At 35.2% G+C, this 14,936-nt stretch overlaps 3 protein-coding genes and 1 pseudogene across 3 annotated transcripts; 3 read left to right on the top strand and 1 right to left on the bottom strand.

Moving 5' to 3' along the window:
* The first annotated feature begins 243 nt into the window (after positions 1–243).
* Positions 244–1,885, top strand: LOC106445447 (annotated as a pseudogene).
* A 203-nt stretch (positions 1,886–2,088) lies between these two features.
* Positions 2,089–3,148, top strand: LOC106449272 (inactive protein RESTRICTED TEV MOVEMENT 2). The gene is made up of 2 exons (XM_013891054.3): positions 2,089–2,357; positions 2,456–3,148. Exons 1-2 carry the CDS (start codon positions 2,246–2,248, stop codon positions 3,052–3,054), a joined length of 711 nt encoding a protein of 236 aa, XP_013746508.1. The 5' UTR covers positions 2,089–2,245; the 3' UTR covers positions 3,055–3,148.
* Positions 3,149–4,396: 1,248 nt separating this feature from the next.
* LOC106445446 (serrate RNA effector molecule) lies at positions 4,397–8,238 on the top strand. Its single transcript, XM_013887007.3, has 11 exons — positions 4,397–5,034; positions 5,160–5,306; positions 5,644–5,718; positions 5,790–5,864; positions 5,944–5,991; positions 6,105–6,173; positions 6,270–7,034; positions 7,115–7,163; positions 7,322–7,572; positions 7,681–7,839; positions 7,964–8,238. The coding sequence occupies exons 1-11, from the start codon at positions 4,661–4,663 to the stop codon at positions 8,022–8,024; spliced, it is 2,073 nt and encodes a 690-aa protein (XP_013742461.1). The 5' UTR covers positions 4,397–4,660; the 3' UTR covers positions 8,025–8,238.
* Positions 8,239–8,955: 717 nt separating this feature from the next.
* Positions 8,956–10,235, bottom strand: LOC106446772 (NDR1/HIN1-like protein 13). The gene has a single exon (XM_048756475.1). It carries the CDS (start codon positions 9,927–9,929, stop codon positions 9,147–9,149), a length of 783 nt encoding a protein of 260 aa, XP_048612432.1. The 5' UTR covers positions 9,930–10,235; the 3' UTR covers positions 8,956–9,146.
* Positions 10,236–14,936: the final 4,701 nt, after the last annotated feature.

The following is a 14,936-nucleotide window of genomic DNA, read 5'->3' as shown; positions in this document are numbered from 1 at the left end:
TGTTATGTGTTTGTCTTTGCGTTCGGAGCGCATCTTAATCTGAAGGAATTATTGTTTGTTTCTGTTCACGGAAATGGAACGAAAACGGTATATGTCTCTCTGTTTGCAATCCATTTTTATGTGCTTTGGTTGGAATCCATTTCTCTGGTTTTATTAACTGTAAAGATCCAATCCTAATTTGTTTCAACCCTAAAACCTATATATCTTTAGTTATTTGATTTTTATTTTTTTGTTACAGCATATATTGTCTTATGGTATGAATGAGGATAGGATCAGTGAGTTGCCTGAAGCTTTGCTCCTGCATATATTGTCTTATGTTCCAACAAAAGATGTCATAGCAACGAGTGTTTTGTCCAAACGGTGGAGATCTCTTTGGAAGATGGTGCCAAAGCTCGAGTTTGAATTTGATATGGAACATGTCTCTTCAGAGGCTGTTTACAGGTCGCTGATTTTTGCATAAAGCTCCAGTTCTGGAAAGTTTGCATTTGGACATCGAAGATACAAAAGGTCGTTCGGATATTGGTTTCTTGATTGGAATTGCATTTTCACGCCATGTGCGTGAATTGGTGTTGCATCTCTTCCGTGAGGATCAAGAGACAGTAAAGTTTCCAAGTGTATTGTGTAGCTACAACAATACACTCGAGGTATTAAAGCTTCCCTTCTCGGGTTTGTTTCAATGCCCCTAGAAAGCTGCATCTTTACTACGTGGAATTCAAAGATGAAGAATCTGTTTGCAACCTTTTTTCTGGCTGCCCTAGGCTTCAAGATTTGGTTGTGAAACGATATAGCAATGCAAATGTGGAGACTTACTCTATTGCAGTGCCATCACTGCAGAGGCTAACCATAGAAGAGGATTGTAGCACAGATGTAAATGATGGAGGCTATGTGATTAATGCACCATCTTTGAAGTACTTGAGCATCGAATGCCTCGGTTTTATTGACTTCTGTCTAATTGAGAATGCGCCAGAGCTGGTGGAAGCAAATATCAAAAATGTTTCTCATATAGCCAATGAGAACATCATTGCATCTCTAACTTCACCCAAATGTCTTTCCTTTCACTTACCCTTAGAGGTAAAATTTAACACCGTTTTTGTATCTGCCATTGTTTTTTCTGTACTAATGCTTAACCATCTATCCACAGATTAAGTGTCCTACTGGTAGCATCTTCTATCAGCTGGTCTCTTTGGAGCTGCATATAAATGAAATAAATGGGTGGAATCTACTTTCCTTCATGCTCGATAGCTCTCCTAAATTGCAAATCCTCAAGCTCTTTGGTGTTAGCAATTTACCACAAGTTGTTTCCAGAGCTTCTTTTTATTCATATATTATGATGATCTAATATCATATTAATTGCGCTTTTGTCAGTCATATCGTTATCGTGAACGTTCTCCAGTGAGCTGGGAATGGACTCAGCCGAAATGTGTACCAAAATGTCTGTTGCTTCATCTGGAGACATTGGTGTGGACAAGATACGGATGGCAACGAGAAGATGAGAAACAAGTGGCCACTTACATCCTCAAGAATGCTAAACAGTTGAAGAAAGCAACTTTCTACCCAACATGCGTCGGGGCCGAAACAGCTGGAAAAGTTGGAAAAGAGGCGAGAGATGCTCAACGAGTTGGCTAGTGTGGCCAGAGGGTCGACCTCATGTCACCTTTTGTTCGAATCCAAATGATCTCTAGAATGTTTACTGCTGTTTTGGCAAATGGGAAATCCTCAAACTTCTTGAATCTTTCAAAAAGTCTAGTGGATTGTTAAGTGGTAAGAGTCTGGTGCATTTTGATGATTAAACGTTGTTGGGTTGTTGGTAAAGACTGTTGTGACATCTATTTAAGCTTTTGGTAATTTGGAAATGGAACTGAGGCTGATGTCAAAATTCATTGCATTATATTGGAATGAGAGAATCCTTTGGAAAAAAACGCATAATCTTATAGAAAAACTTTGGTTGTCCAATCTGAAAAACTTGTTATTTGTTCTCTATAAAGCAACGCATTTCTCAACCTTTTTGTTTATTTTCTAGAGAATTGGAAAATAAACTTGAATATAAAAGGGGAAGAACAATATAGAAGGGGACCATAACAGTTAGGCTAAGTAAAGGAATAACCTAACCTCAAAGAAAACAACTTATGAAAAAATACATTTGTTCATTAGTACATAAAGAAATCGATTGGATCCCTCTTATCAACATAACCCAAATTAATATCCTTAATTCCAAATCCAAATACAAACCAAGAAAATTCAGAAAATGGAGAGAAAAGCTGATCATGCTACTGCCAACCGCATCTACGATGAGTTCGATCCAGTCTTTAACTGGAAAAGTGAACAGGGATTCGAAATTCTCACAATTAACCTTCCAGGTATTATTACTAATCAACAATCTCTCGTATTACATTCATTGTGGTTTTTGTTTTACTCATGGTTCTTGAATTGTGTTGATCGGTTCTTGGTATAACAGGGTTTAGGAAAGAGCAACTTAAAGTGCAAGTAACCTCAACGAGGAAGGTAAGCGTGATGGGGGAACGTCATGCAGGAGCCAACAGATGGATCCGTCTCCGCAAGGAGTTCCCTATTCCGGAAAACATCAATGTTGACTCCATCGCTGCCATATTTTTAGGCACAAGTCTTGTTGTGAAGCTCCCTAGACTAGAGCCAACGGGGAAACAAACTTCTCCCATTGGTACAACCGCAGCAAGACCTCCCCTGGTTCATAAGGAAACCGAGAAGGTTCAACCAACAAAGCCAACAAGAGAGAAAGAAGCGGAACTAGAGAAACATGCTGAGAAAGCTCAATTGCCAACGCCATCTAGAGAGGAAGACAAGAAACGGGCTGAGAAACAAGAAGCTCTTAAAGCTGAAGAGAACGGAAACGTTTGTGATGGAGTTAAGCAAGATTATAGAAGTAAAATGAATGCGTACAAGGAGAATATTGGAGGATATATGGCGGGAATGATGAAGAATAATCAGAGAGAACTCACAGTTGGTGTGGTTGCTCCAGCGGCTGCAGTTCTGTTGCTGTCGATTGGATTCTATGCTGGTCATATGTTTACTTCTTAATAACCTCTTTGCAGATTTCTCAAAGGACGATAAAATATTATAAGAAAACATAATTAATAAACAACCATCAAAGGAAGAAACGTTGTTCTGAATAGTTGCCAAATTCTAACAAACACCTTGTCAAAAAAAAAAACGAAATAGAAATTCAAAGTCATACAGTTAATTTTATCCAAAAATAAAAAAAAAGCCAGATACTATAGTCAACTCGTTCAGCCTCTCCTAAGCTACAGCTTAATCTGATGGAAATGAAATCACCGTATCAGCAGGCTTTTCCCTAGTCTCTCTAGGTGAAAACTGATACTTTGTTGTATTCAAATTTATACATTCTCTTAATCTTCATTGTATTGTCAGTTATATTCAATAAAACTCTTTACAATCCTTTGAATCATAGAAAAAAGTCGATTTATGTGTTTGCTCAAAACGTAAGATTAAACTCTAACTTTAAGCTCTGAGTGGATCTAAACTTTACTATTTGACGCTAGAAAAATTAGGCATGTGTGTTTGGGTCTTTGGGTCGGGTTCACGCCGGTTTCTTTCGGGTCCGGATTTTTCGGTTCTTAGAAATTTGGACCCAATAAGTATTTGTAAAATTTCGGTTCGGGTTCGGATCGGTTCAAGTATGGATCTGGTTCGAGTCTATAATTAAAATACATGTAGAATACCCGTAATTTTTTTGGGTTCGGATATACTTAAAATCTTAAAAAAGATATGAAATACCTGAACTCCATCAAATTTAGTCGATACCATATATATCTAAAATTTTACAAAATAACTTAAGTTAAACCATTAATAATTTCAATAAAACATTTTTAAACTCTAAATTTTACATTCTAAAGATTCATATTATTTAAAAATATTACCAAATAATAACAAATATTGTTAACAAATATATTTCAACTAAATCATAAAATAATATATATATAATAGAACACAAAAAAATCATAGTTTTGGATGTACAAGGTTTTTAGGTCGGGTACAAACCGGTTCTTATCTGGTCGGGTCTATCCGGATCGGTTTTTTTCGGGTCCGAGTCTATTTGGATCGGTTCCTTTCAATTCCAGTTCTTTCGGGTAAATGAATTTTGGATCCAAAAGATACTTGTAAAGTTTCGGTTTGGTTTCAAGTTGGGTATTTTTGAGTCGATTTCGATTCGGGTTTTCGTGTCCAGGTTAAAATGCTCAGGTCTATTTGAAATATTTCGATTCCTATCGATTTTAATTCTATTTTTGGGTTTCAAATTTCGATTCGGATCGATTTTAATTCTATTTTTTGGATACAAAAGTTTTATATCCCTGTGAATATTTTACTATTTCTTAGACGTGGTATCAAAAAAAGACGTGGTATCATTTTTTTTTGGATGGTGTTCGTTTCGGTTTTTCGGATTCGGCTATTTTGCTAATCTTAAGACTTTTGATTAGATAAATATTTTGGTCAAGAAACAATATAAATTATTGATTTTCTCTGAAAAAATATCTAAAGACGGAGATAGGTCTGGGAGTCATCATGGTTCACTGTAAGTTGTAACGGCAGACCTATAAAACGTGAGAGTGTGTATCGTCGTACCAAACCTGACACCCCGATTTAGGGTTCCGATCTTCTTCTCTAAATGGCCGATGTGACGCTCCCTCCGCCTGATTCCGTCGACATCCGTCCCCCGGAGAATACCACCACCTCTCTTCCTCCGCCACAGCAGGACCATGAGCCGCAAGAGCAGCAGCAGCCTCCTCAGAGAGATTCCCGCGAGAGACGCGACGACAGAGACCTAGAACGTCCGCCTAATCGCTGTGACCGTTCTCCCCTCCCGCCGCCGCCCCGCAGGGACTACAAGAGGCGGCCTAGCGGGAGCCCTCCGCCGCCGTACAGAGACAGGCGGCACTCTCCTCCCATGCGCCGCTCGCCTCCTCCTCCCAAGCGCTACCGGAGGGACGATAACGGATACGATGGTCGGCGTGGTGGTGGCTATGGACCTCCCGATAGAAGGTAATCAATCTTCATCTCCTAAATGCTTGGAAACGCCAATCTGATCCAAGACATTGCGTTGTTGCTTACCTAATAGTTGTATAGAAGATCAAATTGCGTTTCTGATTCTTAAGTTTCAATGATAGATTTGGATATGAGAATGACCGTGAAATGGGTGGAAGGCATGGTTACGGTGATGAAAGACCTCCTGGCCGCTTCATGGGGCGCTATCAAGACTGGGAGGGAGGTCGTGGAGGTTATGGTGATGCATCTAACAGAGGAAGTACTCAAAGGTCAGAGTTCCCTCATCTAATGTTCTTTTTTTTGGTCTAGTAAATTGTGCAAACTAGGAAGTATGAATGGTGCTCAGTGAAAGGGAGATACATCCTTTGTAAAGTGTTTATTGCTCAAAGAACTGTATGTTAGAGTGAATGTTTGAGGCACATGATTAATCCATTATTTTTGTCAAACATGAGATGTTGAAGTCTGTCATCTCTATTTCAGCAATTGCTGTTTGAGTTCCAGATAAAGCCATTTTTTTGTTCTCTTTCACTTTTCAAGATAGAGGCTGTTTTTAGACGCCCTTGCCGTTGTTATAGCTGTAAACACCGTTGTATTTCTTTAATCCAGGGACGGATTGATGTCATACAAGCAGTTTATCCAGGAGCTGGAAGATGATATATTGCCATCAGAAGCTGAACGCAGGTATGGTTACGATGACAAAATTGTCTTGGTGCTTAAGCAGTTGTCTCTTAATGTCTTTTTTCCTGTTGCAGATATCAAGAATACAAGTCAGAGTATATCACAACACAGAAACGTGTCTATTTTAACACTCACAAAGAGGAAGAATGGTGATTTTCACTATCTGTTCCCATCGTTTACTTTCTTTTGAGAAATTCTGCTTATCTATTAACATGCTTACGCTTCCAGGTTAAAAGACAAGTATCATCCAACCAACTTGCTAACTGTCATAGAAAAGTGAGTTCAGTTCTTTTGAAAAATGCAGCTGTTAAATTCGGTGCTAGTCTGTTTGTGTATTATACTTTACACATGATATCTTGTTTTGTTTATCTGATCCTTTAAATTTTTAGGAGGAATGAACATGCACGGAAGGTGGCGAAGGACTTCTTACTTGAGTTACAGAGCGGGAATCTTGATTTGTAAGATCATTTCCTTGGCCTCTATCTACTCCGCATTTATGATTATGATAATTCTGCCATCTCTAAAGCCCACAGTTTTCCTTCGATCTGTTCCAGAGGTCCTGCAGTGACAGCACTGAATAAAACAAGTGAGCCAAAGTCTGAGGATGAAGCAGGTGGTGGTGGTGGTGGTAAAAGAGGTAAAGAGAGTGACTTTTCAGCGGCACCAAAAGCACCCAGCTTCACTTCTGACCCAAAGAGAATCCTAACTGACATTGAGCAAGCACAAGCCCTTGTTCGTAAGCTGGACTCTGAGAAAGGAATCGTGGATAATGTTTTATCAAGTTCAGAAACTGAAACGTCGGGAAAAGATAAGTCGCACAGTGGCTCGACTGGTCCAGTTATAATCATAAGAGGTTTGACATCTGTGAAAGGCCTCGAGGGTGTTGAATTGCTTGACACGCTTATCACGTATCTCTGGCGTGTTCATGGTGTGGACTATTACGGAAAGGTTGAAACAAGCGAAGCTAAGGGTCTGCGGCATGTGAGAGCGGAAGGAAAAGGCCCTGATGCGAAAGGAGATGAGGGTGAAGATAAATTTGATTCTCATTGGCAACAGAGGTTGAAAGGTCAAGATCCACTGGAAGTGATGGCTGCCAAAGAGAAGCTAGATGCTGCTGCTATTGAAGCTTTAGATCCACATGTCCGAAAGATTAGGGATGAGAAGTATGGTTGGAAATATGGTTGTGGAGCTAAAGGCTGCACGAAACTGTTTCATGCTGCTGAATTTGTGCACAAGCATCTCAAGCTGAAGCACGCTGAGCTTATAGTGGATATGACTGTCAAAGTGCGGGAAGAACTGTATTTTCAGAACTATATGAAGTATGTAGGCCGTTTCCAGTGGATTCCTCTTCTGTTATTTCTGATCGGGTTGTAATGAAATATTTGTGTGCAATATGCAGTGATCCTAATGCTCCAGGAGGACAACCAGCCACGCAGCAACCTGGCCCGGTAAATGATTTTTTCTCATCATTTGATCGAATGTTGAGTAGTTACAGGCAGTTACAAACAAAAAAAAGAGTAGTTACAGGCTTACAGCTTTGAAATTTCACTTGTTTATTAGTCTTGTTTTGAGTTTTATTTACGTGGGGGGAACATACCATTGGCAGAGAGATAGACCTATGATGAGACGTAAACCAAGCATGGAGAGCAGATTGAGGGATGATCGAGGTGGACGCAGAGAGCGTGACAGAATTGATCGGTCAGAGGATCAGCAGAGAGGTGATGGTAACGGTCCTAATGGTCCTAATCCCGAGGAAGGTGGTTACGATGCATTTGGTGGACAAGGCGGTGTTCATGTTCCTTCCTACTCTGCTGATATGAACGCACCGCCAGTGCTCATGCCTGTTCCCGGTGCCGGGTAGGTTTAGCAATGACTACTCACTCTCACATGATCTTAGTATTATGGTAAATAAACCGTTATTAACTTTAGTGATCTGTAATGTTGTCTGAATGATGATGTGGACAGGCCACTAGGACCATTTGTACCAGCACCACCTGAGTTTGCAATGCAGATGTTCAGGGACCCAAGCGGACCAAACCCTCCTTTAGAAGGTGGTGGCAGAGGTGGACCAGCCCCTTTTCTTTTGTCTCCGGCCTTTAGACAGGATCCTAGACGGCTACGCAGGTAATGTGTTTCACTCTACGCTATGAGTATAATCATCACACATTGCATTCAATCTAGAGTCGGTTACCTTTGAACAAGATACTAGTTTCTTATAGAAACTAATGTCACGAAAACTATGATGCAGCTACCAAGACCTAGATGCTCCAGAGGAAGAGGTAACCGTTATTGATTATAGGAGCTTGTAGGCAAACGGAGAAAGCGCTATAGAGAGATGTTCAGGTCTTGGGAAATATAATGAGACTTTTCCCAACATTTATAACTCTTTCTATCAATCTAAACTATTTTCTACATGCTAAATTTGTACTCAACAATAAACAAGCTTGTGTTACGAATGTTAGTTGTGTACTCAACATGCCAAATTTGTCCTCGACAATAAGCAAACTTGATTTTCGAAGTTAATTTGCTTTCTAAATTTTATATGGTTTCAAAGTTTTTTATTGTATCTCTTTACAAAAACTGTATTAGTGAAATACGATATATTATTTTTTCTTCTGATAATATGAAATTGTATCAGTTGAATAAAAATCCTAGCCATTTTATAATTGAAATAATCACATACATGGTATGTCTTATGTGCCTTGCTTATAGATAGCAAATTTTAATTGGCCTTTTAGTTTTAAACTGTAAATTTTTGGTATACTTTTGTTAGAGGCTCTGTTGATTTATTTTAGTAAAGAAAATCATTATAGAGATTAAAAGATGAATGTTAAAAAAATAAAAAAGGTGCTGAGTATTGAAACAAATATTCAAAGTCTAAGGTTGCGTAGTATCAACTAACATCCATGGGTTTTCACTCAACGAAATGTTCAAAAGTCCATCGTGTTATTGATTACTTTTTTTTTTTATCAAGAACTTGGCACAAAGGGAGATGTTCTTGTTTGACCAAACGCCTCCATGAAATGAATGTTAAAAGTAATTAACTTCTTCATGATACTTTAATTTAGCTCTTTTCTTCTCATTGAGACGGAAGCCTTTTTGATCAACTTAATTTCACATGTGGAGTTTACCTAATCTATTATAAACCCTGTTTGACTCCTTCTACAGCATAGCTAAGCATTGGTTTTCTTTTCGCAAATCTTTAATCGTCCGAAGAGGAAGTTTTTAACGAATATTAAATAAGTTCAAATTGGAAAATTTCCTCATTAGCAATCACAAATTCACAATGTATGTATGATTCATAAAAAACATTAAAACGCAATCAATAACAAAAAAACATTCAGTAAAATCCTATAAATCCAAAACAGCCTCTGTACTCTCGTCTTTTTTTTTTTTGGTCATTTGCAGTTTTTGGATAAAAAAATTGAAAATCACCAAAGGTCCACGTCATGGCTGCACTTTCTGGACACAATCCTGGACGGTGCCGTCAATTTATCCACCGTAACATCGCAGTTAACTTTAACGGTGACCGTCCACGTCTTAACCGAACCAACCTTAATCTTCACAGGCGCTTTAATCTTCAGCTTAAACGGCATCGTTTTCTTACTCAGCTCATTACGCATCTCCTTCCGCGCGCCACTAGTTAACTGAATCCTCGACCCAGTTAACGCCGTCTTAACCAACGTTACATTATTCGCCGGCTGGTAAAACACAGGCAAAGCGCCGTTACAGAGAGCGACGTCTCCGTAGAAAACGTCCACACTGCTCCCTTTCTCGTAGTAGATCCCGAGCTTTCCGTTACCGTTACGCGACCTGACGGTGACGTTGAATCTGGGAGAAATTGGAGACGGAGACGTCAGATTGATGCCTGAGACTGAGAATCCCTCGACGGAGTATTTCGGAGCTTCGGGACGGAAGACGACGTAGAGAACGGCGAAGGAGATTCCGGCGAGGACGACGAGGATGACAATTGCGGCGAGGAAGTAGCAGAAACAGCACCTGCAGCGACTGCGATTGGGTTTTTTCCGGGAGAGGAGTTGCAAACGGTGCGCGTTCTCCGGCGGGGGGACGCGGTAGATCTGATCCTTGGGGACTTGGATCACGTAAGTCGCGGGTGGTGGAGCTGGTTTTCTTGGGAACTCGCCGGAGCTGAAATTGCCGGAGAATTGGCCGCTCTGCGGTGGTGAATCAGCGGGATGGACTCGTTCAGCCATTTGAGAAAGAGAGATTGATTCTACAAAAGTAACTGAGAAACTTGTGAAACAACTGAAGAAGAAGAAGTGAATGAAAGTGAAACTGAATTTGGAAACGCTGTTAATGTTTAACACAGAGACAGAGGAGCGTTTCTTTGTAAACAATTGCAAATATTTAAGCTGGCGATAACGCGTACAGAAAGAAAACAAGAGTAATGATATCGTACGCGGTGCTAATGCGAAGGGCCCCACATTGAATTTACTGTGGATTTTGTTTTTAATATTTGTTTCTTTCAGATTAGCAAGTAAATTAATACGTGATTTGCAATGAATCAGTCCAACAGGGAACAGCCAATAGCTTCATTTCCGTATATAATTATGAAAGAAACAGTTCAAGGGGAGATTATTATAATATTTATAAGGAATATAATATAGCAACAAAACAAGTAAATAATATACTCTGTAGTTTATAAATTTATAATACATATAAATAAAATAAAATTACGTGCGCACGAGTAAGATAACAAGCGCAAGTTAAAGAACCAAGTCTATCTATAATGATGAGAGAGTTACATACAGCTAAGAGGCAGAAAAGCAACACGGTTCGTCACCGCCGTAGTCCAAATGATACACAAAAAGTTTTTCCATTGAAAATTGAGTTACCAGAAATTGACCAAAACAACCAAATAACAAAAGTTTATTAGTATTTATTTATTAAACGGAAAACCAAAATAGTATAAAATTATTTTATACTTTTTTGAAAATAGTATAAATTATTTGAAAATAGTATAAATTATATATTGAAAAATGAAAAATTATTTTATTAGACTAAAATATTAAATTAAATAAAAAACTACAAATGATTACTTCAAAAATTAATGAACTTTAAAAAATGTGAATATATATCTGCACATGACACATAAAATCATCTAGTTATATTTGAATAGTGATATCTTATAAATATATATTTTTAACAAAAACCGGTTAATATTTGGTGAAATTTAATGAATGTTCTATAAACAAAACATCAAACACTTATATGTATACATATATATAATAAATTGGTTTTATATATCCAAAATACATTCTTCTTTCTATTACAAATGAGTGTATAAAGTAGCAATGGACATTTGGTTTAACCAAAATGAACCAAACCAACCGAACCAAAAGTTTCCAGTTTTTGGTTTTACGTCTGGTTTGGTTACAATCCGAATATCAAGAATTAAAAATTTAATTGGTTTTTGGTTCAGTTCAGATTGGCACGTATAAACCGATCGGTCATATAAATATCAACAAAAATCTGACAATCAAATAAATAAATAAATAAACTGAAATTAACCAGATTTTTAATTTTTATCGCATAAACCAATCCTGAGACAATTTTGGCTGTTATGAAAGAATGTTGGTTTACTTCGAAACCAGTGTTTTTAAACCCGGACCGAACTGACAATCGGACCGAACTGACAATTGGACCGGATTGAACTATAAACCGAAAATAATCTGGGTTGGGTTAATGTTAAAACTCAACTAAAATCGAACCAGTTAAAAACTCCTATCAAACCGTCAAAACCCCGGAAACTGGCGATCCAATGAACCGGCCAAATTCCGGTTCGTATATAAGACAAAAATTTGTTAATGAAACAATTAATTTTTCTTCTTTTTAAAGTAAAAATAAGATTTATCAAAGATTAATAAAGTATTGTCTCTCGTCTTTTTCTTTTGTCGTCTCTACAACTCATAAATTACAAGATTCACACAGTTTAATATTCACGTCAATATATTGTTTTTGTCTACTTCTCACTTTAAAAAAAAAAATTATTTCATGATCACTTGTTTCGACGACTTTAAATAATTGAAACATTTTCGTTTCTGAAATTTATATTTCAAAATATAACTTTTACCTAATGTGTATATATATATTTTTTTAAAGGTGATGAAGATTTAGAGTGATAATATCTGTGATGAAAGTTTAAATGTGCTTTTCAATTTGATTTTAGATTTTAATTGTTATTTTTAAGTTTTCCTACATATTACGACTATTTAAACATTTTATTTGATATGATCTATTTTTTTTTTAAATACATATCATTTATAAAATATCATTAAATTTAGTTTAATCTAAGTAAACATGATCGAATCCAGTTCAGACCCAGTCAAACCACAATGACCCATGGCCCAAAATATTTCTGGTTCGCTAGCCGATCCGGTTTTAAAAACATTGTTCGAAACACAATAATATACCTAAAACCAAACCAAATGAACTGGATTTCAAACCGGAATGTAGTTCGGTACACCTCAGTGATATTTTCCCAAAACCGAAGAAATCGAAAACCAAAAAAAAAAAAATCTGAGAAACAGAAAATCCGAATAAAGTTTGTACATAAAGTTGTGTAATGAATTCATATGAATAATATGCCATCCGGACAAACATTATATCTTGAAAGGTCAAGATGTCTAATAATTGTATGTGGAGATCACATTGTGCCATTAATTGTGGTGGAGTGCACGTTAGTCTACATCACATGAATAGTTTAAAGGGAAAATTACCGAAACAAAACATAAAAACACGTAGATGTCTCTACGGTATAAAATCAATTTTGTCCATTTATTTTCTATTTTACCATTTTCATTTCTGAAATTTAATGAAATAAATAATTTTATGAATCCAAAAAAATGTTAAAAATATAAACAATTAATAAAATACTTATATACACAAATACATATTTTTGTTTTGGTTAAAAAACTTGATAAATAAAATTTTAAAACTACGTTCCACTAAAAGTAAAATTTTATTTTCTACAGAAAATGAGTTAGTAGAAAACGAATTATAGAATAAATAAGTCCATCTATTTTTTTTAGAAGAAACAATCTAAAAATGATTAAAATTCTAAATATGTAGAATGTGAATTATAGTAATTGTAAAAACATTTTTCTTTTGAATGCAGTTTCTACTTTTATGAAGTATTCTAAAATTTCGGGTATGCGAAATTTAAATTTAACATGAACGTCTACAAAAAGTAGAAATTGTATTCAAAATTTTTGTCATGGTTCTACACAGTGTAGAAGGTGCCTTCTCCAGATAAAAAAGACAAGTTTTCCGAAAATTAAGGAAGTTTTAGTTAGGAAAATATTCTAAAAATATTCTAATTTCCTAAATGTGTCCTAGTCGATTTTCTTTGTCAAAATATAAAAAAAAAACGGTTTTGGCTTTTCTTCTTCATCAATCTATGATTTCTCCATAGTTTGTCTCGTGATTTTCAAAAACTCTTGTTCTATGATGCATATTTATACAATATGTGGTGTTTGAGAATTTAGTGTAACCACATGATGAGTTTTTTTAGCTGATGATAATTGGTGTAGGCTACTGTTATTGGAATCAAGCTCTACCTTAGAGGATTTTAAAATAATAGTTTTGGAGGATTTTAGAAACCAAATGCAATTAAGGTTACGTGATATTTTTGATCTGTGTCGTGTGTTCTTTTTTTTTTAAATTGTTTTTACATTTTTTTTTCCTTTCTAAAACATTATGGGATTACTTTATTTTTTTTTATTTTTTCCATTAAACTTTTTAAAAATGGTTTTAATTTATGTTTAATTTGAATAACGAAAGGTTAGTTTTTGGATTATAAAAAATATTATACTATAGGGACAACTTAGTGATAGTTTTATACTATAGGGACAATTATATTGTTTTTTGTTACGTTTTGGCAATTTTCTCTAGTTTAAATTGTTTATGGTGTTTCTTTATTTTAGACTTTGACTAAAAAGTAAAAACTAACTATATCTTTATATGTTTCAAAAAATAAAAATAAAAAACCTATATCTTTAGAATAGTAATTACCGATGTACAAACAACTATTTCTCATTTTATATTAAAAGTGTAAACATAAAATAAGTAACTTTACAAAGAAGATTTTTCTTTTAAATATTTAGTTCAGCTGTTTAATATTTAACCTTGAGTATATATTGGAAAAACATTTAGCCTTTTGAACTATCTTTTAAAACATTTACCAGTCAAAATGTGAATAATTTTCTTCCCAGAATTAGTTTCTTGCTTTATTCGGGAGATATAAAGTAAATAAATTCTGAATCCAGTAATCTCTTATATATAAAAAGAAATGCATTGTAATTAATACGTTCACATTAAACTGGACACATGTCATATGTAAAAGCATTGTAATAAACGCGTTCACACTAAAATGAATACATATCACATGTATAGAACTTCTCAGTCAAACTCTACATAAATATGTTCAAAACTATATATGTACTTTACGTTTTTAATATAAAATTCACATGCATGGTTCCTCTTTACGTTATTTTTATTGTTTACGAATTATTCACAAATTTTAACTCGAGTCGTTATCCGTTTAGATTCGAACCGAAAAATCCGGATATCCGTTACTCTACGAAGCAAATCAAATACTAAAATGCAATATCCGTGACAAAAAACAAATCACAAATATCAATATTTATAGGAACATATATCCAATTTGATCTGTTATATGCATATATATATACATATATTTAAGGAATTATATATAAATTATATATTATAGTTTATATAAATTTTACAATATTTTTTTAAAAATAATTTAATTTTAAAAATTTTATTTTTCATGTATTATTTTGAAAAAAATGTCATTTAATATTAATTAACAATATATTTATATATTTATCAATCATCTTTATATACTTTTACATACACATACATGTGCACATTGACTTTAACTTGAGCACCTTATAACTAAGTATTTACCAAAACTGAAATATCTAATATTTTTAAAAGTTAAAATATTTTTTTTCTTAATGCTTCTTTCACTATCGACCAAATTGTAGTAAAACGATTTGTCTTAGTAATTATCTTTTCTTTTTTTTAAATATTATCCGTTTAGAAACTATAATATGAAACCATTGGTTCAACATCACGACTATCTAAGATTTATAACATGAAAACAAACAAATAATGTAATTTTTGATTATCACAGGAAAAAGAAAACAAAAACATCAAACATTTTAACCAAACAA

The sequence above is a fragment of the Brassica napus genome, chromosome C4 (genome assembly GCF_020379485.1).
Source record: "Brassica napus cultivar Da-Ae chromosome C4, Da-Ae, whole genome shotgun sequence".
Classification (NCBI taxonomy): Eukaryota; Viridiplantae; Streptophyta; class Magnoliopsida; order Brassicales; family Brassicaceae; genus Brassica; species Brassica napus.
This window is presented reverse-complemented; position numbering and strand designations above follow the sequence as displayed.

Excerpts from the sequence above, each read along its gene's own strand:
- LOC106446772 (XM_048756475.1), bottom strand. The coding sequence starts at position 9,929 with ATGGCTGAACGAGTCCATCCCGCTGATTCACCACCGCAGAGCGGCCAA.
- LOC106449272 (XM_013891054.3), top strand. The coding sequence starts at position 2,246 with ATGGAGAGAAAAGCTGATCATGCTACTGCCAACCGCATCTACGATGAG. Across the intron at positions 2,358-2,455 it reads TCTCACAATTAACCTTCCAG|GGTTTAGGAAAGAGCAACTT; the intron begins GTATTATTACTA and ends TTGGTATAACAG.
- LOC106445446 (XM_013887007.3), top strand. The coding sequence starts at position 4,661 with ATGGCCGATGTGACGCTCCCTCCGCCTGATTCCGTCGACATCCGTCCC. Across the intron at positions 5,865-5,943 it reads ACTCACAAAGAGGAAGAATG|GTTAAAAGACAAGTATCATC; the intron begins GTGATTTTCACT and ends TTACGCTTCCAG. Across the intron at positions 7,035-7,114 it reads TATTTTCAGAACTATATGAA|TGATCCTAATGCTCCAGGAG; the intron begins GTATGTAGGCCG and ends TGCAATATGCAG.